Source organism: Eschrichtius robustus, chromosome 5 (genome assembly GCF_028021215.1).
Source record: "Eschrichtius robustus isolate mEscRob2 chromosome 5, mEscRob2.pri, whole genome shotgun sequence".
Taxonomy (NCBI): domain Eukaryota; kingdom Metazoa; phylum Chordata; class Mammalia; order Artiodactyla; family Eschrichtiidae; genus Eschrichtius; species Eschrichtius robustus.
The window spans coordinates 39,311,645-39,336,091 of NC_090828.1; the positions used below are offsets into that span (position 1 = coordinate 39,311,645).

Genomic DNA, 24,447 nt, shown 5'->3' on the forward strand with positions numbered 1-24,447 from the left:
AAGGAAGAACACTGCATAATGATCAAGGGATCAATCCAAGAAGAAGATATAACAATTATAAATATATATGCACCCAACATAGGAGCACCTCAATACATAAGGCAACTGCTAACAGCTATAAAAGAGGAAATCAACAGTAACACAATAATAGTGGGGGACTTTAACACCTCACCTACACCAATGGACAGATCATCCAAAATGAAAATAAATAAGGAAACAGAAGCTTTAAATGACACAATAGACCAGATAGATTTAATTGATATTTATAGGACATTCCATCCAAAAAGAGCAGATTACACTTTCTTCTCAAGTGCACACGGAACATTCTCTAGGATAGATCACATCTTGGGTCACAAATCAAGCCTCAGTAAATTGAAGAAAATTGAAATCATATCAAGCATCTTTTCTGACCACAACGCTATGAGATTAGAAATGAATTACAGGGAAAAAAACATAAAAAACACAAACAAATGGAGGCTAAACAATACAGTACTAAATAACCAAGAGATCACTGAAGAAATCAAAGAGGAAATCAAAAAATACCTAGAGACAAATGACAATGAAAACACGACGATCCAAAACCTATGGGATGCAGCAAAAGCAGTTCTAAGAGGGAAGTTTATAGCTATACAAGCCTACCTCAAGAAACAAGAAAAATCTCAAGTAAACAATCTAACCTTACACCTAAAGGAACTAGAGAAAGAAGAACAAACAAAACCCAAAGTTAGCAGAAGGAAAGAAATCATAAAGATCAGAGCAGAAATAAATGAAAGAGAAACAAAGAAAACAATAGCAAATATCAATAAAACTAAAAGCTGGTTCTTTGAGAAGATAAACAAAATTGATAAGCCATTAGCCAGACTCATCAAGAAACAGAGGGAGAGGACTCAAATCAATAAAATTAGAAATGAAAAAGGAGAAGTTACAACAGACACCGCAGAAATACAAAGCATCCTAAGGGACTACTACAAGCAACTCTATGCCAATAAAATGGACAACCTGGAAGAAATGGACAAATTCTTAGAAAGGTATATAACCTTCCAAGACTGAACCAGGAAGAAACAGAAAATATGAACAGACCAATCACAAGTAATGAAATTGAAACTGTGATTAAAAATCTTCCAACAAACAAAAGTCCAGGACCAGATGGCTTCACAGGTGAATTCTATCAAACATTTAGAGAAGAGCTAACACCCATCCTTCTCTAACTCTTCCAAAAAATTGCAGAGGAAGGAACACTCCCAAACTCATTCTACGAGGCCACCATCACCCTGATACCAAAACCAGACAAAGATACTACAAAAAAAGAAAATTACAGACCAATATCTCTGATGAATATAGATGCAAAAATCCTCAACAAAATACTAGCAAACAGATCCAACAACACATTAAACGGATCATACACCACGATCAAGTGGGATTTATCCCAGGGATGCAAGGATTCTTCAATATACGCAAATCAATCAATGTGATACACCATATTAACAAATTGAAGAATAAAAACCATATGATCATCTCAATAGATGCAGAAAAAGCTTTTGACAAAATTCAACACCCATTTATGATAAAAACTCTCCAGAAAGTGGGCATAGAGGGAACCTACCTCAACATAATAAAGGCCATATATGACAAACCCACAGCAAACATCATTCTCAATGGTGAAAAACTGAAAGCATTTCCTCTAAGATCAGGAACGAGACAAGGATGTCCACTCTCACCACTATTATTCAACATAGTTTTGGAAGTCCTAGCCACGACAATCAGAGAAGAAAAAGAAATAAAAGGAATACAAATTGGAAAAGAAGAAGTAAAACTGTCACTGTTTGCAGATGACATGATCCTATACATAGAGAATCCTAAACATGCCACCAGAAAACTACTAGAGCTAATCAATGAATTTGGCAAAGTTGCAGGATACAAAATTAATGCACAGAAATCTCTTGCATTCCTATACACTAATGAAGAAAAATCTGAAAGAGAAATTATGGAAACGCTCCCATTTACCATTGCAACAAAAAGAATAAAATACCTAGCAATAAACCTACCTAGGGAGACAGAAGACCTGTATGCAGAAAACTATAAGACACTGATGAAAGAAATTAAAGATGATACCAACAGATGGAGAGATATACCATGTTCTTGGATTGGAAGAATCAACATTGTGAAAATGACTATACTACCCAAAGCAATCTACAGATTCAATGCAATCCCTATCAAATTACCAATGGCATTTTTTACGGAACTAGAACAAATCATCTTAAAATTTGTATGGCGACACAAAAGACCTCGAATAGCCAAAGCAGTCTTGAGGGAAAAAAAACAGAGCTGGAGGAATCAGACTCCCTGACTTCAGACTATACTACAAAGCTAGAGTAATCAAGACAATATGGTACTGGCACAAAAACAGAAACAAAGATCAGTGGAACCAGATAGAAAGCCCGGAGATAAACCCACACACCTATGGTCAACTAATCTATGACAAAGGAGGCAAGGATATACAATGGAGAAGAGACAGTCACTTCAATAAGTGGTGCTGGGAAAACTAGACAGCTACATGTAAAAGAATGAAATTAGAACACTCCCTAACACCATACACAAAAACAAACTCAAAATGGATTCGAGACCTAAATGTAAGACCGGACACTTTAAAACTCTTAGAGAAATACATAGGAAGAACACTCTTTGACATAAATCACAGCAAGATCTTTTTTGATCCACCTCCTAGAGTAATGGAAATAAAAACAAAAATAAACAAATGGGACCTAATGAAACTTCAAAGCTTTTGCACAGCAAAGGAAACCATAAACAAGACGAAAAGACAACCCTCAGAATGGGAGAAAATATTTGCAAACGAATCAACGGACAAAGGATTAATCTCCAAAATATATAAACAGCTCATGCAGCTCAATATTAAAGAAACAAACAACCCAATCCAAAAATGGGCAGAAGTCCTAAATAGACATTTCTCCAAAGAAGACATACAGATGACCAAGAAGCACATGAAAAGCTGCTCAACATCACTAATTATTAGAGAAATGCAAATCAAAACTACAGTGAGGTATCACCTCACACCAGTTAGAATGGGCATCATCAGAAAATCTACAAACAACAAATGCTGGAGAGGGTGTGGAGAAAAGGGAACCCTCTTGCACTGTTGGTGGGAATATAAATTGATACAGCCACTATGGAGAACAATATGGAGGTTCCTTAAAAAACTAAAAATAGAATTACCATATGATCCAGCAATCCCACTACTGGGCATATACCCCGAGAAAACCGTAATTCAAAAAGACACATGCACATGTTCATTGCAGCACTGTTTACAATAGCCAGGTCATGGAAGCAACCTAAATGCTCATCGACAGATGAATGGATAAAGAAGATGTGGTATATATATACAATGGAATATTACTCAGCCATAAAAAGGAACGAAATTGAGTCATTTGTTGAGATGTGGATGGATCTAGAGACTGTCATGCAGAGTGAAGTAAGTCAGAAAGAGAAAAACAAATATCGTATATTGATACATGTATGTGGAACCTAGAAAAATGGTACAGATGAACCGGTTTGCAGGTCAGAGGTTGAGACACAGATGTAGAGAAGAAACGTATGGACACCAAGGGGGGAAAACTGCGGTGGGATGGGGATGGTGGTGTGCTGAATTGGGCGATTGGGATTGACATGTATACACTGATGTGTATAAAATTGACAACTGATAAGAACCTGCAGTACAAAGAAACAAACAAACAAAAAGATTAACGCAGTATGCTTGCCAAAAAATTGAAACCTCAAAACAACATAAATTTAAGAAGTTATTTTAGCCTTTGTCATCTTACTACATTAAAATTAAAGATCATAACATTTCTTTCTGAATTATAATAAATACCCAAAGAGAAAAGCTACCTAGGTTTTTCTATGGAATTCTGAAATGGAGCTGAAAGTTTTCTGGTCAGTTTTCCTTCATTAATTTTAATGCCCTCAAAATGTGTCATTTTGTAAGTTCTTCATGTCTAGCTCTAGTAATAGGTATTAAAAAATGTATATGCCTAGTGCCCAGATGTTGGCTTGCAATATCATTCTTCAATAAAAGGGACTAGGGCTCCTTGGAGAAATGCGTGATTCTAGGACTGGGGCAGGAAATGTACGAGATGGCCCCTGAAGCATCTTGTGCCAGAAAGTATAGAGGAGCTCAGACAGCTCACAGTGATGTCGAAGGGACACAAGAACCAACTGAAAGAGCTGCCAGTGGTCAAAGCTGGAATAATTTGAGCAACAAAATAAAGTAGTATTGGATTAGAACCCCAAATTATAAAATAAATATCTATATACTGATATAAATAAAATAAATATCTATATACTGATATAAATACACAATTGAATAAATAAATGAATAACAATAGACATATCTGTGCAGAAGATTTCCAAATAATTCTGCATAATTCCCTGCTCCTTAATTATGAGTTGCACATAGTGACTTTCTTCCAAATAGTACAGTATGAAAGGGGGAAAAAGAAGTTAAGTCTACAGTGGAGAAGCCTGACAAACACACAGCCAGGTGATCAACGCTAAAATCTAAAATCAACAGTGATATATCCTGTTGATAGTATGTACCCTTGGTATGATGTGATGAGAATGACACTTTACTGCCTTCCTCCCCAAAACATGTAACACCAGTCTAATCAGGAGAAAACATCAGATAAATCCAAACTGAGGGACATTCTACAAGATTACCTTATCAGTGCCCCTTAAAACTGTCAAGGTCATCAAAAACCAAAAGCATCTAAGAAACTGTTACAGCCAAGATGAACCTAAGGAAACATGGCAATTAAATGTAATGTGGTATCCTGAATGGGATCCTGGATCAGAAAAGGGACATTAAGCAAAAACGAAAGAAATCTGACTAAAGTATGGGTTTTAGTTAATAATGTATCAATATCAGTTCATTAATTGTAACAAATGTACTGTACTTATGTAAGATGTTGATAAGAAGGAAACTTGAGTGTGAGGTATGTAAGAATTCTCCCTACTATCTTTGCAACTCTTCTATAAATCAAAAACTATTCTAAAATAGAACATTTATTAAAAGAAAGCATAGGGGCTTCCCTGGTGGCACAGTGGTTGAGAAATCTGCCTGCCAATGCAGGGGACAGGGGTTCGAGCCCTGGTCTGGGAAGATCCCACATGCCGCGGAGCAAATGGGCCCGTGAGCCACAACTACTGAGCCTGCGTGTCTGGAGCCTGTGCTCCGCAACAAGGGGCCGCGACAGTGAGAGGCCCGCGCACCGCGATGAGGAGTGGCCCCCGCTTGCTGCAACTAGAGAAAGCCCTCGCACAGAAACGAAGACCCAACACACCCCAAAAATTAATTAATTAATTAATTAAAAAAAAAAAAAAAAAAAGAAAGCATAGAGTCAGGATTTGGGGAGATTTAGAGAATGTTTCCCTGAACAACTTTTCTTATTTCTTTGCTGTCTGATGAGTGATTGCCACCAGGGTAATTTTTGGTATGTGTATACTTCCTTTTGCACTTGAGGTCAGGAGAGTAATAAGTATATAGATACAGTTAATTCTGTGGAAGAAATTAGTAGAGGTATTGGTAGGTATAGAGTATTATTTTGTGTTGCTAAAGTCAACTTTGTTATCTGTGAGGGAATAATACTTTGCAATTCTTATTGATACCATCTCGCTGATTGTATTTTCTACCTGCCATAATCAGGGTCTTTATTTATAATAGATTAGTGAGGGCATAAAGAGAAAGGGATTTATTTTTAAGAGTAATGCGTCTGCCTGCCCTCCACAAAGGTGTGAATTAGCAGATTCACTCAGAGACTTCAGCTCTGCTTTAAGATGTTTCTTTGTGTAGGTCTTGACACATGATATATAGGTTGTTCCTGAAATGGAAGAGCTGAGTCAAGAGAAATGATGGGAAATGTTATAGTCATAAATTTACAGGACGACTACAAATTCCATGTGAGGTAGAATTAACCCCAGGATAGTAGAGATGCCTGTATTCAATTAAAAATACAAAAATAAATCTAGAACCTATTAATGTAAATATACTAGTTGACAGCTAATTATTATATCTCGCTAAAATAATGCTTCATGTTATGCTTGGCTTTTTTATGAAAAGCAGACGGTTTCTAAGCAAACCACTGTGATATAATTTGGTCAGCGCTGAAAGTTTTGTTCTAGTCATTAAAATTTCCACCCAACTTAATTTGGTTATCTGCTCTTGCAAAGTGGGGAAGAGGAGAAGACAGCAGTGGTGGAAGAGCTTGGAAACTGAGGCATCTTGACTGAATGTGGTGGGAAATTGCACACTCTAGTTGCCTCTTTCTGTTGTGCTTCTGTCCGCCTAGAAGTTGCTTCTTTAGGAAGGGAGCCAGTAGAATACCGCATATTCTCCAGTGTATTATTTTCTTCTAAATATGTGGTGTCAAAACTTAGCTAGGCAGACTATCGTGTTCTGATGGGACATTTGGGGCCATTCACTTCTTTTTATTTATTTTTTATTGAAGTACAGTTGATTTACAATATTGTTTTAGTTTCAGGTGTACATTCACTTCTTAGTACCCAAAACAAGTAAGGAAATAATGGCCTGGATAAAGAGAGGATGTTTACACTGTGATTGCCTCGCCTCTTTTTTTCTCCATGGCCAGCTCCATAAAAGGCACCTTTCTTTAGGAAAGAATGAGTTCATTATATGTAAGGTGCCATTGATGTGACATTAGTCATCTGTCTTGCAAAGCCACACTTGGACCAGGGAGGGGATGCGTGCAAACAGTTTTAGTTTGGGGGTTTAAGAACAGGTGCGCTCTTCCTGTGATATTTCTACTTAGAAAAATGAAAGCAACTAGGGAGGATGAGATCTGAAAGGTTTTCTTGGGTCCCTGCTTATAAAATAACCAGCAGCTCTTAACATCTGACTGATTTAGAAGTTGTTTGGGGTCCTGGGCTTGATCATTTATTCCTCAAAAATTTGTAAAGCTTCAAGTGAAACTTTATGGTGCTGCTTGTTTTCTTCTAAAAAGAGACACTTGCAGGATAACCTAACTGATCCATACCATGCTGGAGAAGGGTGCTTCTGTATCTAGGCTTTGGCTTGGTATTACCAGGAAAAACTTTGTCATACTAATTGCTCACAAAATTCCTTACTCACCCATCAGGCCTTCTTAAGTGGCTCAAGAACCAAAGCCTTGCTGCTATAAATATCTGAGGCTGAATCAGATGTGTAGGCCATTTGTGCCTGAACCAACTTGTAAGAAAGCAGAGTCTTCCAGAAAACTTGTAGGAAATGATAGTGAGACTTCCCAATGGCACCATCCTCTTTCATTTTATAGTGTACTTCCTTTGGAATACTTTGTTTTTGGTCAATTTTCGTTGAAAATAAAGAACAGGAGAATAAAACTATTTATTTTAACAAATATTGGCTGCTACTAACAACTTGGGTGGTGTCAGCCCAGCAACGGGATGGTGTTTAAAATGCCTTATCAGCACTTCATGGGGCTCAAAACGACATTGCCACCCTAAGGACATCTGTGCTTATTCCGAAATGGCCTCAGATGCAGCTGTTGTGTGGCTATACACCCGTTGTCCGGAGTTTCATTATTTCCATGCCAAGTCTTTAGCTGTGGAACCAACCTAACTGGCAGAACAGGAATGTAACAAATGAGCCCTGTGATATGAGTCATATTAACTATTTATATGTAAGAGGTTGCTAAGACAGGAAGCGCATGCATAAGGTATCCTGCTGGGACACGTCTTGTTGAATTAGGTAGACATATGTAATGTGTAGTCAACAACCTGCCCTCAGATATGCGGTTCTAAATTTCAGATTATAATCAAATCAAACTTTAAAAACTGTCTTGGCTTTAGAGTGACTCTATCAGGGCTGCTAGAGTTAAAAAACAGCAGATAAAAGCCAGCAGTTGAGGAAGATACATTTCCCTCCTAGAGGAGCTGCTAGCTTTGTTCTCTCTTGGGAAAAAAGGAGTTTTACTCTTCAACTTAACTCCTCAGGGAACATTCATTGTATCTTTAGCCAGATTTAGTTATCATCATGAAAAAGGAACCAGTCAGTGAGGTCCATCTTTGTTGTTTTAACAAACTTTACCATATTAGGAGATATTAGACTTGGAAAAGACAAGATGCAAGCTTTCTAAGCATAATTCACTTGTGCGATTTCTAACAGTGTTTGCTAACTGGGTTGTCTGTTAAGGACTGGCATGACCCATTAATGCATTGAATATAAGGCAGACTTGTGCAAAACTGTTCACTAGATGTGAAATAACAATGTAAATTATATTGATTTCCTTTAGAGAGCATCAGACAGCTCCACTCAGTGATTCAACAATATAAACTGATCTCCTCCTATGTATCAGGCTAAGTACTCAGGATCCAAAAATGAGAAAGACATAGTCCCTGCCCTCAGAAGGGTTACAGTTTAGATGTGTGTCTGGTGGGAGGCAGACACATAGGCAGACAATTATAAGACACTCTGCTAAGTGCGGTATTATTAAAACACTGAGAGCTGAAGCTCAGTGAAAACCTGCTGTTTCTAACTGAATGCCACTGTTTAATTTTAAGCAGCTAAAAACCCATTTTACTTATACCAGTTGTCTCTTTGTAAGAAAACTGACTCACAGAGTGTTTGGCTCATGTTTCAGCTGTCTCTGACCCTTATTCTCATGTGCCTTGATTGTGTCTGAAGGCTTCTGCAGAGCAGGGACCAGGGCTCACTCACGGTCTCACCCTAGGGTGTGTGCAACTCTCCTGGAGGTTGCATACACCCTAGGGTATCCTCGTCATTTTATCTTTCCTTGAAGTGATCCTCATTAAAGAAGAGGGTTTAGGGTAAGTCAGGTTTTTTAATAAAGCAGCATTTTCCTCCTACTTTCTTCTGTAGCAGGGGTTGACAAACTTTCTCTGTAAAGGGCCAGGTAGTAAATATTTTAGTCTTTGCAGACCATACATTCCCTGTTGCACCTACTCAACTCTACCATCATAACAGGAAAGCAGCCCCAGACAACACATAAACAAATGGGCGTGGCTGTGTTCCAATAAAACTTTATTTACAAAGCCAGGGGGTGGGCCAGATTTGGCCCTCAGGCCGTAGTTTCCCGGCCTCTGCTCTATAAGCAACGTTGTTTTGCTTATGAGCGTTTAAAATTTATTGAAGGGTGAGCTGTAAGGAGTAATGAACATTACACTTGGGATCAGGAAACCAGTGTCAAGACCTGGATCCTCCACTGCAGCTTTCATTTGATACAAGTCAGTCATTTTAATATTTATGTGTTTCTTTTAATGTGTATTAGAAAAGGTATAAAGCTAGCACATCACAGCCCCGGTCTTCTCAGTGAAATGAGGGGATGGACGAAATGACTGCTCAGATGCCATTGATGGCATTCTCTGTTTCTGAAAAGACACAGGGGTCTGAAATTCACCATCGATAGGAAATTTAGAGATGTTTTGCATCCACAGGGATCCAGGTAGACTGGAATCATGAACTCAGTCTCACAAAGTGAAATTTAGTAGGAAAAGTATAAGGTCTAGTACTTAGGTTTTAAAAAGATACAGTGACGTGCAGACAGGATGGGAGAGTCCTAGGTTAAAGAAGCATAGGTGAAAGGTTTGAGCTGATGACTAGTTCATGATGAGTCAACAAAGTCAAGTGACTGCCCCACAAGGCAGAGTGACATTAAGCTGCATTAGTGGGGAAAAGTGTCCAGGAAGAGAGGTCAAGAGCCCTTTCTAAGTTTTTGCTAACGAGACCACACCTTGAGTGTTGTGATCAGCATAGACACCGCCACTTAGGTCAGACTTTGACACCTGGAGAGTGTCCAGAGCAGAGGACCAGTGTGGTGAGGGAATTCCCTACCCTGCATTGAGAGGAGGTTGAAAGAAGTGTCTGTGTTCATGAGTGAGGAGGGGGCAGGGACCAAGGATATGGAAACTGCTGAACTTAGAGTTCTTGTAGAAAGTGACTTTTGAAAAAAAATTTACATCTTTAGCATCTAGATTAATACCCAAAACATAATAGGCACTCAAATATTTGTTGAAAGAAAACCTCTAAGTATGTGAAGAACGTTCAAGTGGAAGAAGTATTCTACTTGTTCTTGGTGGCGTCAGAGACCACAACTAGGACAGTGGAAAGAAGCCACAAGACGCTGCCTTGGTCTCGGCACCAAGAGGGGTAGCCTGCGTCACTGTACCTGGCAGGCAGCCGCAGGGCTGCTTTGGGAGCCCTCCCCAGGGTGATCTGAGCATAGTCCCACGGTTCCTGGTAGCCACAGTATATTCAGCTGCCCCAGAAGGCAGTTCTGTCATGTCACCTTAAGGCCTCTCTGGCCCTGAGAGTCTGCTATGTTTGCATTTTTCTGTACACATAGGTTTCTTGTCAGTCTACACTCATATCTCCCAAAGTGCAGTGTGGACTGGTGAGGTGTGAGATGATTGTAGCTATTACATAGACTGACATTTTTTATTTTAATATTTATGTGTTTCTTTTAATGTGTATTAGAAAAGATATAAAGCTAGCGCATCATAATTCCATCAATATTGTGTAAGACAAGGCTACATTGGAAAGGCAAGTAAAGCTAGAAATATTAAGGAAATGGCAGTGCGTATATCGCAAAAATTGAGAAAGTAGTTAGGTGGATAGCTGAGGTCTGTTCTAAGTAAATTCTATTAAACTCTTGTCTAAGACATATAAAAGCTATTTCATTTTTCTTACTAGTATTCCAACTCCCTCTTCTACCTATAATAGGATGCTTTTCTCTATCACACAATCCCATCACCACACAAGACTCAGATGATTTCTTTGTCATTAAAAAAAAAAAAAAAAACAGTAATGCCCATTGGAGAAAATTCCATTAAGAGGAAAAAAAACAGAGTGAACAAAGGAAGTCTTATAAAATCCCACCACCCCAACTTATCCGTAGCTTTCATTCCCCCTTCAGAATTCCTTCCTGTCTTTGAACCCTTGTGTAAACTTTTTATCATAGGGTAGATGTACTTTACATTTTTCATTTTAAATTGAGCATATCAGATTGCTTTATTGCAAACTCCTCTTTGCTGTGTTTTTTGCTCTCAGCATTGTTGGCCACTTGTCATTCCTCAAACCTCACACAATCATTTCTCAAACTTTACTTTGACCCTGATGTCTTTGTAAGTAAAATGGAATTTACACTGTAGTTCAGGCGCTGGAGTTTCAGCCTCTTCTCCAAATACCTTCCCAAGGAAGCTTTAGACACCCTCACTTTTCTTGTTTATAATTTTCCCTGGCGTTTTATAATTTAAAGTTTTCACGTGAACCCTATCATTCCATCTTTTGCCTCTGATCTCCCTAGGAGGCCTTGTATCTGTAATATCCTCTCACCACTTCACTAAAGTCTCTTTCCTTCCCCATTTAAAAGTGTTTCAGAAATCCATGAGGACTCCATGTCCCATGGATGTATGTAGCTGATGCCCTCTGGTTTAACCTGCTTAAATAAAGCATTCCCACTGTACTCTCTCTCCCCATAACCTGGCTCTGGGCATTTCAATTTACCTTTTTCTGCATATTTATACAATCAAATTATTAGCATACCGCCTATCTCATCCATTATCTGATATGTAGCTTTAGCTTTAGATATGCTCCATATAAATGTCCATTATGTTATTTTGGGTCAAAACATGTTTGAGATCAGGAATCATGACCATTCAATGTCCAATGTTTTGAACAATCCTGGTATGTGGATAATTAGACTTCTAAGGAATGTTCTGTAGAAAGTTGAGCACTGTAGAAAATGTGCCTAATAAATAGAAAAAAATAATAACTGGTTGTTATTTTTGTGAATTTTTTAAAGGCTGGATTACAGTGGACCTTCCAGAGAGTTTTTCTTCCTGGTATCCAGAGAACTCTTTAACCCATATTATGGCTTATTTGAATATTCAGCCAATGACACATACACAGTACAAATAAGTCCCATGTCTGCTTTTGTAGACAATCACCATGAATGGTAAGTATGTTTTTCTCCAACACTTTTCTTCAGCTGATTTTCTGTGATATCAGTTTTTATAGGAACCCACGCTTTTTTTAAAAACATTTTTTCCCTTGGAGAAAATCATATTTTCAGTTAACTATCTCATTTGACTCTTGTTTGTGTTGTCAAATTTAATTTACAGGCAGTCTCCAAGCTAGGAATAGATTATGTTCCATAAGACCAATTTTAAGTGAGTTGGGTAGAATTCAAAAGGTTTTTTCCACTGAAAGAAAGTTGCAGGTGATGTTAGGTTCCCAGCAAGACCCTAAATCCCTCTCTGCAGCTTTGGGCCACTCTGAGATCTGACGGGGGCAGGTGGGGGGTGAGTAGGGGAATGTCCTGACCCAGAGGTTAGGCAGCGTCTGGAGCAGCCCTTGGGGAAGTGGCTAACACTGGGGGCGGGGCAGAGCAGCTGGGCTCTTGGTGTTCTAGGGGGAGGGAGGGAGGGCGGGAGGGTGGGGTGCCCTGGAGGAACGGAAGGTGGAAGAGGATGCTGGCAGGCTGGCAGGCAGGCAGGCAGGCAGGAGTGCGGAGTCACAGCAGTGGCCCCTTTACCCTAGTGACTGTTTCAAGTTTGTAGCCAGGAATTGCCCCTTTCCTAATTTCTCACACAAAACCAAGGAAAACTGGGCTAGGATTCCCATCTGGGAATTATGTATTCTGAAAATCCCAAATTGCACTCTTTTCATGACATTTTTTTTTTTACATGCCTGCATTTATAGACTTGAAGTATCTTTATAACCCCTGTTTGCTTGTTCCTCTTCATTTTCACTATAGTAACAAAGAAAAGAACATGAGTACGACTCACGGAAACAATGTCTTTGAGTCATGAGGTTAACATTGGTGGGTGGAGGGCATTAAGTTTTAGGACTTATTCTTCAAATTAACTTCCGTTTAACTACAATTTGGAGTCCTCCTAAGAGTAGCTATGGCAGTTATGCTAACATAAGTGGATAAAGAAAACCAAAGCTGCTGGACCATTCATCTTAAAATGGTTGCCTAAGACTAAAATTACAAATGAATAGTATGAACCTCAGTGTGGATTTACACTTTCGGAAGGCACCAGGCTTTCAAAGAGCTAGAAACTTGACTACTTCCGAGAAAGAAAATACACGTACATCTCAGCAAACCCAGTCGTGACAGATATATTTAATAAATTTTCCGAAGTGATTCAGAATAGAATTGAGCACTGAAATTTTAAAGAACAGAATGTCCCATGAGGAAACTCCCTCAAATGTACACATGCATAATTCTTGGATGGTGAGTTATCATCAAGAGAGGGGTTTGAGAGAGAACAGAAATAGGAACTTTCTCACTCTGAGACTGGGCTTTTCCTCAAAAGGGAATTGCTACTAGGTTTGCATTAGAGAAATCCTGCTAATATTCATGCAAGCAAACTACAAGGGGACAACATTTTTCCCACCACCGCTGGTCTCATTCTGTCAACGTTTCTTAGAAGTGATTTAGGGAAATTTCACTGCCATGCTAACAGGAAATTCATGTTGGCCATGTAGGGTGCTGCATGGTGGACGTTACTGACATGGGGTGAAAGTGGAGAAGTATCTCCCTGAACATCAGAGCGAAACAGATTTCTTCTACAAGTAGATGTGAATATCAGCCTAAGGAAGAACCAGCCTGCAGTGCACACAAACTCTCATGGACAAACTTAGACGATTAGAGCTGGAAAGCATTCTTGAGAGCAAATAGAACCGTTCAGAAATTGCTCCATGACGTGTACGCCATCTCCTGCTTTTCCCTCACAGGTTCCGGTTCAGTGGTAGGATCCTTGGTCTTGCGCTAATTCACCAGTATTTGTTGGATGCCTTCTTCACACGGCCCTTTTATAAGGCTCTTCTCAGAATGTAAGAGTGTTCTTATTGCTTATGTAATTAGCATGTAAAGAATGTGATATTTCCTTTATCAAAAAGGGTCTTTTGACAATGTCATTTATCGGCTCACTATCTCAAATCTATTATTACTTACTTAATAGTGATTTAGATTTCTGAAACTAATCAACTAATATAATTTCAAATGTGGTTACTGGATTTTTCCAGCTTCTGTTCCTTTATTCCTGTCTTGCTCCCAAAGGCTTCGTTTTGCTCCACTCTGAATAATTCATTCTCATTTGTTGCTACACATGTTTCTTCAAAACAATTGTACTTCAAATACAGTGCTGGAATTCCTGTGGTATTAATGCCGATTATTAATAGAATAGTTGCGGCTTAGTCTTGGTGACTCACAGCCCCCCATCTTTCACAAGATGCATTTTACATTTCGCTTTATGCAAACTTTCAACTGTTTATTCTTGGTTCATATTTTCATTCTCCTTTTTTTTTTTTTAATTTGTTTGTTTGTTAGAGGTGAGCAATATTTTTAAAGTCCCATATTTATCTTGCGATCTCTCTATATGCAAGACAGTAATTGACGATGGCAGATGAAAATTTAGCATTCACAGAACTTTTTCTTCATTGTTAGCACAATGAAAGATTACAATTATTGTGAAATGTAGAGCAAACAGTTTCTGTCCTATAATCAGTAGTCATTTACAAGGCTGAACAGAAGAAGGCAACTGTCTGTGAGGGTAGTAGCTCAAACTTGCAATGAGAAAACACAGAATGATTACATGGCTCTGACCAGCTCATTCCTTAACCAAGGCCATGTATCTGCTTTCTGTAAAAATGGAAACCTAGAGCTCAATTGAAAGCAAAGTATTTCTAATGGTTCTTAAAGAGGGTCAGTAGGAAGACTTTTACCATCCTCCCTTTTGGTATATGGACCGATGAAGTCCTGGGCACCTGGGCACTGGCCTTCTGCCTCTCTGGTTCTTCTGGCCCATTTGCATCTTCCCATTTCATTGCCTTATCTCTCATTTTCCATTTAAGCTTCCTGAAAGAGTAGTCTATACTGACTGTTGACACACCCTCAACACATTTTAGCCTGGCTTTTTTTCCCACCAATAACCTATGGAAGCTTTTAAAGAATGTTTTTTAGTCTTTATCTTAATGGACCATTCTGCTGCTTTTGATACTGTTGACCCCCCCCAACCCCACCCATTTCTCTTGAGTTCTTCCTTCACTGGCCTATGTGACACTGTGCTCTCCTGGTTCTCCTTTTACTTTTATGCCTCCTTTGTGGATGTCCTGATTTGCCCTTAAACCTCGATGTTCCTGAAGCTTCCATTCTTGTCCCCTTGCTTTTCTCTCTCTGTGTGCTCTCATGGGATATCTCTTTACCTGTCTCATCTACTCTCCAATCCGCACCCACAGACATGATCTCCCTTGAGTCGTAGGCTCAAGCGGTCAACATTCCACTGAATATCTCCTCTTGTGTGTCTCACAGGCACCTCAGAATCAACATGGTTAAAACTGGACTCATCAATTTCTCCTGACCTAAAAATGTACCTTCTCCCTTACTCCCAGTCACAGTTCAAGGTGCCAACATTCTCAAGTCACTCTGGTCAGAAATTGGGCGTCAACCTTAAACAGGGATGGTAAATACACAGCACAGTTTCTTCTCTTCCCCACCTCCCACCCTGTTCCCATGGTACAGGTCACAAATCATTTAGGTACTTTTTCCTGCTGAACTTGTTGTGGCCTCAGGAGTTTTTCAACTTTTGGCCCTCAAGACTGGCAGTGAATCAGAGTTGTCTTGTAACTTGAGTTCATTTGCCATCCCGTTTTAGATATACTTCTTTATACTACCCAGTAAAACCATTTATGAATTTCCACATTCACCTCCTAGATAATTCTTAAATTCATCTTCTCTACCCTAATAGCTGTGCCCTAATTAAAATCCTTATCTTATTTATCTTATTTTGGCCAGATTACTGCAGTGATCTATTCATTGGTTTCCACCCAGTGATTACCACCGCCCCCCAGTTTTAAGTAATCCTCTACACTGCCACTTCCAGAAGAACAATTTAAAGTCACACCTCATGTCTCACCGTGTCATTCCCTGTTTTAAAACCTTTCAGTAGTTCTGAATCACCAAGCTCCTTAGAATGACGTTCAGACCTGCTCCCAGCTACCTTTCCAGCATCATTCTCTAGACATTCTGTCTGTGGTTAAGTCTCTGGTGCTGCCAGTATGCTTGGAAAATCTGTATACTCCATCCCTTTGTGCTTTGTTCAGGTTGTCTTCTTCTCCTGTCTCTCTTTTTCCCCTTCTTCTCCTTTTCATCCATTCCCCTTTACCTCTCTAGCTTGAAACATCCTGCAAACTTTAATATAGGTATCATCTGCTCCAAAAGGCTTCTTCTAAATCTCCAGGTCAAAGTAAATGCTTTGCATGTTTTCTTTGGGAGGTCCCTATATCTCTCTACCTTATCTTTTTTTTTTTTTTTTAACTGAAGTGTAACGTACATATAAAAAAGTGCACTAATAATAAGTGTTACCCACCCTAGGCTATCACTTATCACCTTATGTTAACTTATCTATTTGTGTCTGTGTCTCTCCAGCTAGACCATTAGCTCCTTGAGGGCAGTAACTGCTTATCAAGTAGCTATTAAGATATTTGGCACATACTTGATGCCTAATACATGTGTAGACTGAACTAAACAAAATGGTCTTTGAAATTGGACTGATGGGAGGAAGTTTCAAGACAACTAAAGCAAATCAATTGCTACCATCTTACAACAGCGTCATATAATAGTAACTCCACCTCATGTAGATCTTCTCTTAGAAAACCATTATAATTGTAGAGCAATTCTGTAGCTTTCAATTTTCAGAATCACAGAAAGAATTAGAACCATGAAGAAAAAAGGGACGTATGTGAACGTGGATCACAGAATCTAGTCTTTAAAAAAAGAAAAAAAAAGTTAAAGTACAGTATAGAAACATACGAAGAATTTCTAATTAGGAGAATGATAACTTAAGATTGTATAACATAGCCAAAGAATACTGAACCCAAGTTTGTCAACTCGAGTTCCATTTCCAGCTCTGGCATTAATCGTGGGTGACTGTGCAAATGGCAGCCACTCTTTGCACCTCCAGTTCTGTGTCTTAAAAGACAAAACAAACGGAGTGATTCCTAAGGCATTATATATATCAGAATTTTTCAATTTTATGTCAAATTTCTGAATTATTTCACTGGTTTGGTTACTGACTTTGACGAAGAAGATTCCAGAAATCACTGCCTATTTTAGTTGATCTTGTTCTTGTCATTATTTCTTAGTTTCTTTCCTCACAACTCTGGGTTTTTGCTAATAGCCATGACTACATATTTTTTTCTATCTGTTTATCATCTTAGTCTCTGTGACCTGAGTGATCTAGAATACCTTGATGAAGAATTTCACCAGAGCCTGCAGTGGATGAAAGACAATGACATCCATGACATCCTGGACCTCACGTTCACTGTGAACGAAGAAGTTTTTGGGCAGGTCTGTGTGTGTGAATAACTGGTGACTAAGTGTGGTAATTGAAGGCTATTGGTTGGTGAAGAATTAATTCAGTGGCCTAAGATCAGATGCTTATTTATTTGTGGTTGGTTGGGTGGTTTAAACCCAGGTTTATGTACAGTTACAATAATCTTGGTTACAAAGGTTATTCTAATGCCGACTTCAGATTAAGATTTTCTAATTTATAGACTGTACTATTTGTATGTTGTAAACAATCTTTTTATTTCCAGCTACAATATCCTCATAAGATATTAGAATGTGCCTTGTACTAAATACAGTTTTTAAATATCCATGCTACCCCAGAGTTGAATATTAAATTATTTAATTAGCCCTTGTACTTAACTCTCATTCATGTTTAACAACTGAAATGGATTGTTTTGAAGCTGAGGGAAAGTAAACAATATTTTGGTGAAGGTTTGGAAACATATTGTTTTTTTTTAAAGTTGGTAGAAGAGTTGGTTAAAAGATTTTCAGAAATTATATACTAGTTCATAATTAATATTCTTAGTTAAACATTAATACTTGGCTGGTCTCCTGAATTTCGTATTTTGGAAAAGAAGTTCTCAATTTAACATTCGCTTGAATGTAATTCTGCTTCCTTAAGGTAAACCTTTACCTAAATATTGGCTTTCTATATGTAGTTGATTGTGAATCCTAAAGGAATTCGTGAAAATGTCTTTTTGTCAAACATTCAAATAGCAGTGGGACAGCATCTGGAGCCCCTTTGTTTCCATTAAAAAGACTTATTTGTTTAATCAGGATTTAAAGCTTAACCTTCAGCACTTGCAACACATATATTTTTAACCACTGAGGCTCTCAGACGTCTGGTCATTGCTTAGTTTTCCCTGAGCATTGGTGGGTACCTGGGCTCTGTGCTGGTGCCACACACCCTGCTTGTGGGATTTCCCCGGGCCAGAGCAGAGACAGGTAGCTGGCTGATTCCAGCTCATTGGTAGCAGTGGTCTTACAACATCAAGAGTATTGCTTTATGGTCAGTGCTTTTGTTTTTTAATCGCAGATTACCGAACGAGAATTAAAACCAGGGGGTGCTAACATCCCAGTCACCGAGAAGAATAAGAAGGAGTACATCGAGAGGATGGTGAAATGGAGGATTGAGAGGGGTGTTGTGCAGCAAACAGAGAGCTTAGTGCGTGGCTTTTATGAGGTAAAGACCATCAGCAGGAGTGGGGTTCTCAGTCTGATGTCAGCAATACCTTGGTCCACCTCACTGTACTTCATATGTGTGCAATATTTCCATTTCTCTTTGGTGTATTTACTGTTGCTATTTCAATTCAAACACTTCAACATTTTTTCCTATGTGTTTTAAGAACACAAAAAAAGCTTATTGCCCTGTTACAAGAAATCACTGAAATAAAATGACCTGCATTCAAATAGCATTTGACGATTTAATGACCACTAATAACCTTTTAAGTCATGCATTTTACTCATGCTTAGATACGTGTAATCAGATCTCATGCCTGATAATGTGAAATGATTGTATCTGAGGGTCAGAATGAGTTGTAACAAGTATTCTGTATGACTTCTTCTGTGAAAAAGCCATAGCTGAAATTAAAATAAACTGTGAAAGTGACTGGAGCACTAGATCTTCTCCAAAAGAGAAAAAAAACTGGATTAATCAGTGACCAATTATAAAACAAAAATTCTGTTGAAAACCTCATCAACCTTGTACTAAAAATATATTTGTAGAGAGCTTTACATGTTTTAAAGTGCCTCCACAGAATACATCCATAGTGTTCCCAACACTCCCTGTGCCCTCCTTTTCTGATGAGGCTTAATTATAGCTGAGGCTTCTCCAGGTTCTTAAGCCATGTCCTGTATTCTTTTTATTCCACAGGTGGTGGATGCCAGGCTGGTATCTGTTTTTGATGCAAGAGAACTAGAACTGGTCATCGCAGGCACAGCTGAAATAGACCTAAGTGATTGGAGGAACAACACAGAATATAGAGGAGGTGAAATTTGACTTATAGATGGCTGGATTTAAAGTTTCAGGTTAGAGGGAAGCAAGCGGTTTGGCACATTGGCCTGGATCCAGGACAGGCAGAGGCACTTGCACTCTAATCATAGGTCTGATGCAGTCTCCTTTGAGACCTTGGGCAAGGTACATGCCCTTCTTTCCCTAGCTACCTCATCTGTCAAGTGGAAGGAGAACTGTTTACACACCATCTAAGGATGCCATAACTCTTAATTGTTAGTGAAGAAATGCGACCATAGGAACACTAATTAATTGTTCTATGGTGTTGTTAGTGAAGCACCAGGGAGCTCATATCCAGCTGGTCAAACTCCACCTATTCTGCCTTCATTCTCAAACCTGAAGAGGCATACCCTCTGAGCTTCTTAAAGAACAAACACAGTTTTTCTACATTTCACTTGAACTGCTTACCAGTTGTAATTCACAGTTGAAACACATGAATGGAGTAAGATATGGTTCTCAGATGTCAAGTTTCTTGAACAAGCCCTTCTAAAATTCAAGCATTCAGTTCAACTGAAAAGGAAACCGCTGTAAGATTAGTTAAAAACTACACACGTCACCAAATGGGAAGCTTTAGGACTGGCATTTCTGTAGATCAATACAAATTTTCAATTAGTAGTTGGCATCAGAGCCTTTGACATTTGACTGCTGAATCAAGATGCTTGGAAAGGGACCTGATGCTAACCCAGAGTTAAAGTTTTATCCAATACTTTTTTTTTTTTTTTTAATATTTATTTATTTATTTATTTATTTATGGCTGTGTTGGGTCTTCGTTTCTGTGCGAGGGCTTTCTCTAGTTGTGGCAAGCGGGGGCCACTCTTCATCGCGGTGCGCGGGCCTCTCACTATCGCGGCCTCTCCTGTTGCGGAGCACAGGCTCCAGACTCGCAGGCTCAGCAATTGTGGCTCACGGGCCTAGTTGCTCTGCGGCATGTGGGATCTTCCCAGACCAGGGCTCGAACCCGTGTCCCCTGCATTGGCAGGCAGACTCTCAACCACTGCGCCACCAGGGAAGCCCTATCCAATACTTTTAATCAGAGAAAGAGTACGTTTTCTGAAATTTATTGTAGTGTTATAAAGTGTTCAGAAAGTCGTGACAAATGACGGTTGGTTTTTGTTTTTGTTCTTGAACTCAGAATGTAAGAGGTTAGCTAGCAGTGGTTCTGAACTTGGAGAGTGAAGAATACAACCTTTAAGTCACTGAATTAATCACTTAGCAGACTAAAATGAGAGCTGAGCAGTTCTCCAGTTATCTGTAAATTGAAACAGAGATTAAAAAAAAAAACAACAATTAAAAAGTTTGGAGTACAAAAAAATACCTTAACATTGGCTCAGTTGATCTGTTTTGGCCTCTGCTTGGCCCTTCCAGCCCATCACTGTTGCCCTGGGCTGGCCTTGCCCGTCCATTTTCTCTGAAAGACGATATTAAACTGCAGTGTCCATTGCTGCTATTTCTGAAGTCCAGTTGCTGTAATAACTCTTTTCCAATTGGCCCCGTGTATAATCCAAATACGACCTTGGCTATTATAACTTTGTTAACTATTTTCACTAACTAGAACACAGTTTCTCCAACATGCTACATAACTTATGTCTTACCATAAATACTATTAGCTCATTCCTTCCGCCCGTCCCCAACCCCCAGGAGATTCTAATAGCAATGCCATTCATCAAGTCAGCCGGTTTTGTATTTACACAGTATAGACTTTTATTCACTGTATATGACTAATCGAGTACCTATTTCTATGGTTATTGTCAATCTTATCAAATGAAATCCTTGGGAGGAGAGGGCTGGGGGGAGGGGGCAGGAAAATGGCGAGATGCCCAGCTGCCGTGTTTGCTAACCCAGCTAGTGGGCACTGAATGAAGGGGCGGCTTTGCTGCCATTTGCCATATGTTCTCAGGGCAGCTGTTTATAAAGAATAGGATGAGACATTTTCACTCCTCCTCCTTCTCCAAATGGTTTGGCACAGACAGCAAAGGAGAGGCATAAAAGGGCTGACTCAAAGGGTCAGACAACTTTAAAGCTATAAAGAGCCAATGCACTTATTTTATAGATTAGAAAACTATTTGCTCAGCACCAAACAGCTAGTCTTTGCCAAAGGCAGGACAAGGAGCCTGTGCATCTCCGTGTCCAATCTAGTTGTATTTACCCTTCATTTGGATCCCCTTTCTCCAAGGGCATCGCTGATCAAATGGTAAACAGTAAGGCAAGATTCTCCCCAAATCCTGCAACCACTGAAACATGTGAGGAAAAATTTGAATGAAAATGGTTTCTACCCACCTTCTGTTTAGGACTTACGGCTGCTGACTCAGAATTAGAGTAGCTCTCTGCACACTGAATATGTCAGCTAATTGGTTTGAATCACCAACTGTGCCTTAATCCTTGTCAGCCTTCTCTCTGAACTTAATTTTTCTCCACAGAAGGTTTTAGAATCCACAGCTACTGCCTTAATCCACCTGTGGGATGATACTTTTGACATTTTATTAAATTCTAGTAAAGTATGGAATAAAAGTAACATTTAGGTTGATGATTATTTGAGATTTATTAGTTGAAGGAGTTAAAGTAATAAACTTATTTTCCCTTTTTATTAATAAAAAGTAATTTGCTTTTAAAATATGAACGTAATATATAGTTTTAAAATGGTTTGCAATTATATATTGATTTGAATAATTATTTGATTTATGTCTCTCCTTTACCAGAAGCCCTGTGAGGGTCTATTTCCTTTGATGTTGTCCCCCAAACTTAGGACACTGCTTGGCATAGCAGTGCTAGAAAATTATTTCTTAAATAAATGACCAAAAGGGTTAAGCATTTCCAGTAACAGAAGTTATATTTTTCAGAAATGATATGGTTAAAATAACTCATTTGTTGTTCTTCTCTCCACTAGTTTCATTTAGTGACCACTAAATGGAAACAGAGGTTTCTTGGTTTCATTTAGTGTTTTGTTTGACTTCTGACACTCATGTGATCACATTTACAGTGTTATTCCTTGGTCTTAAATTATAAATAACCTTTAACGAATCCAAGACGATGATTTATGTCTGGGGGTCTTTCGTCGACTTGCCAGTGTCGTGGTGACTTAAGATAGAAAACTCAAAGTAACACGGGCTTTCATGATTGGTTTGATAGGATATCATGACAATCATATTGTAATTCGGTGGTTCTGGGCTGCAGTGGAAAGATTCAACAATGAACAACGACTAAGGTTGTTACAGGTAAGATGCCATTAGTTCATCTTTTTACTTCATTAATACAGTTATTGTTGGAATTGCATATTTTTAATAACTGCTAAGTATACTCAATAAATGTATTTAGGTTTATCTGCGTATTCGGGATATACTGTTTTCAGACTCTTCTGACTGCGAGGTTCTGTGGTTCCATCACTATGCAGAACATCCCCAGCCTAGTCCAAGCATGTCATTAGAGTTGTGAGGAAGTACCAACTCCCATCCAAGAATCCCAGCAACAACGTCTGCCTTTAGGGCACTTTGATCCCTTCCACAAGAGGTCCCTGGGTACCCTGCAGGCCAGCATCCCTGGCAACTGAAAGAGATAATCTTCCAGTCCCTTAAGAAGTGACCCAGTTCCTTGATAAAGAGTCCTTTCTTTTCTTCCATCTAACGTTCCACAAATTTGAGATAATATTGAAGTTTAAGAATACTGGGAAAAAAAAAAAAAAAAGAGAATACTGGGAAAACTAACTCATTTTCTTGTGGTGTTTATAGTTATACAGGGCAATTGCTGGTTGGCTGCAGCTAAAGAAATATCAGACATGAGGAAGCCTTTTGGTCACTCAGGCAAAGCCTTACAAGTAGGCTGGATCTTGGCTCCTTTGGATGACAGATCTGGGTCTCAAATTTGCAGGGCTAGAAGTTCTTTTTGTTTTTCATTCACCTCAGTTCGATCGGGGACTAATGCTGAGTTGACTTAGGTTCACTGATACGCCCACTTTATTAATCTCTAATGGGAAGTATACATGGTTTGAGCTTCTAAGCTGGTCAGCTGTACAGGATGCTGTATCTTCTGCAAATCCTCCACATCCCCTTTCTCTTTATAATGCTCTGTCCTTCCTTGGTATTCTCCAGCTCTTTGTCAGAATTCTCGTGTTATAGCTATTCTATGTCTATGAAGTTTTATCTTTTGAGCTTTTCCACCAGTGAGCAGCGAGCTGCTCTTCCCCAGCACCTCTGCACGTGAATGATGCCAACCTTTCCTGGAGCCTGGTCTCTTGGCTTCACCTTCTCCTTCTGTTTTCTTGGGTTGGTAGTTTGTTACAGGCACATCCAGCATTCCCTATGAAGGATTTGCTTCTCTCCGAGGGAGTAACGGCCCAAGAAGATTCTGTGTGGAGAAATGGGGGAAAATCACCGCTCTTCCCAGGTAAAGTAGAAAATATTTCTTTACTGTCACTACAGTGTTCTAGGGAGGACCTTTAGCTTATATATATATACTGATTTATTACCATTTTTATGCTGAAAATTTGGGAGAGTGGAAAAAACTTTTAGAATGAATTTATCTCAGATTACCTTTTTAAATGAAGGAAAAAAGGTCTTCCTGGTCATACTTGGAATACATAGATACATATCTTTTTTTTTTTTTTTTTATTGGAGTATAGTTGCTTTACAATATTGTGTTACTTTCTACTGTACAGCAAAGTGAATCAGCTATACATATACATATATCCCCTCTTTTCTGGATTTCCTTCCCATTTAGGCCACCACGGAGCACTGAGTAGAGTTCCCTGTGCTATACAGTAGATTCTCATTAGTTATCTATTTTATACACAGTATCAATAGTGTATATTCATACATACATATCTTAAAATACAAAACGCAACAGAACCAAAGCATTTGTTAGCAATAGGAAAAGCAACGTTGGTCATCACACTTGTGGCTTCTTATGATTGTGGCTCTAATTTACGTTTCCAGAAGCTCTAGTTTTAAGTTTATCATTGGTAACTATTTAGAATCCCTTCACTAAAAATGACCATTGTGGTTTCTAAGGAATATTAAATCATGTAATTGTGCTCTGTGCCTCTTC

At 38.9% G+C, this 24,447-nt stretch overlaps 1 protein-coding gene across 3 annotated transcripts in view; it reads left to right on the forward strand.

The window, feature by feature from the left end:
* HECW2 (HECT, C2 and WW domain containing E3 ubiquitin protein ligase 2) overlaps nt 1-24,447 on the forward strand; it is a 407,924-nt gene that overhangs the window by 364,117 nt on the left and 19,360 nt on the right. For all 3 annotated transcript variants that reach the window (XM_068544743.1, XM_068544742.1, XM_068544744.1), the window contains exons 22-28: nt 11,847-11,999; nt 13,787-13,885; nt 17,270-17,399; nt 18,436-18,582; nt 19,273-19,387; nt 22,537-22,622; nt 23,675-23,787. In XM_068544743.1, the coding sequence (XP_068400844.1) occupies nt 11,847-11,999; nt 13,787-13,885; nt 17,270-17,399; nt 18,436-18,582; nt 19,273-19,387; nt 22,537-22,622; nt 23,675-23,787 (843 nt within the window). The remainder of the gene's footprint in view (nt 1-11,846; nt 12,000-13,786; nt 13,886-17,269; nt 17,400-18,435; nt 18,583-19,272; nt 19,388-22,536; nt 22,623-23,674; nt 23,788-24,447) is intronic.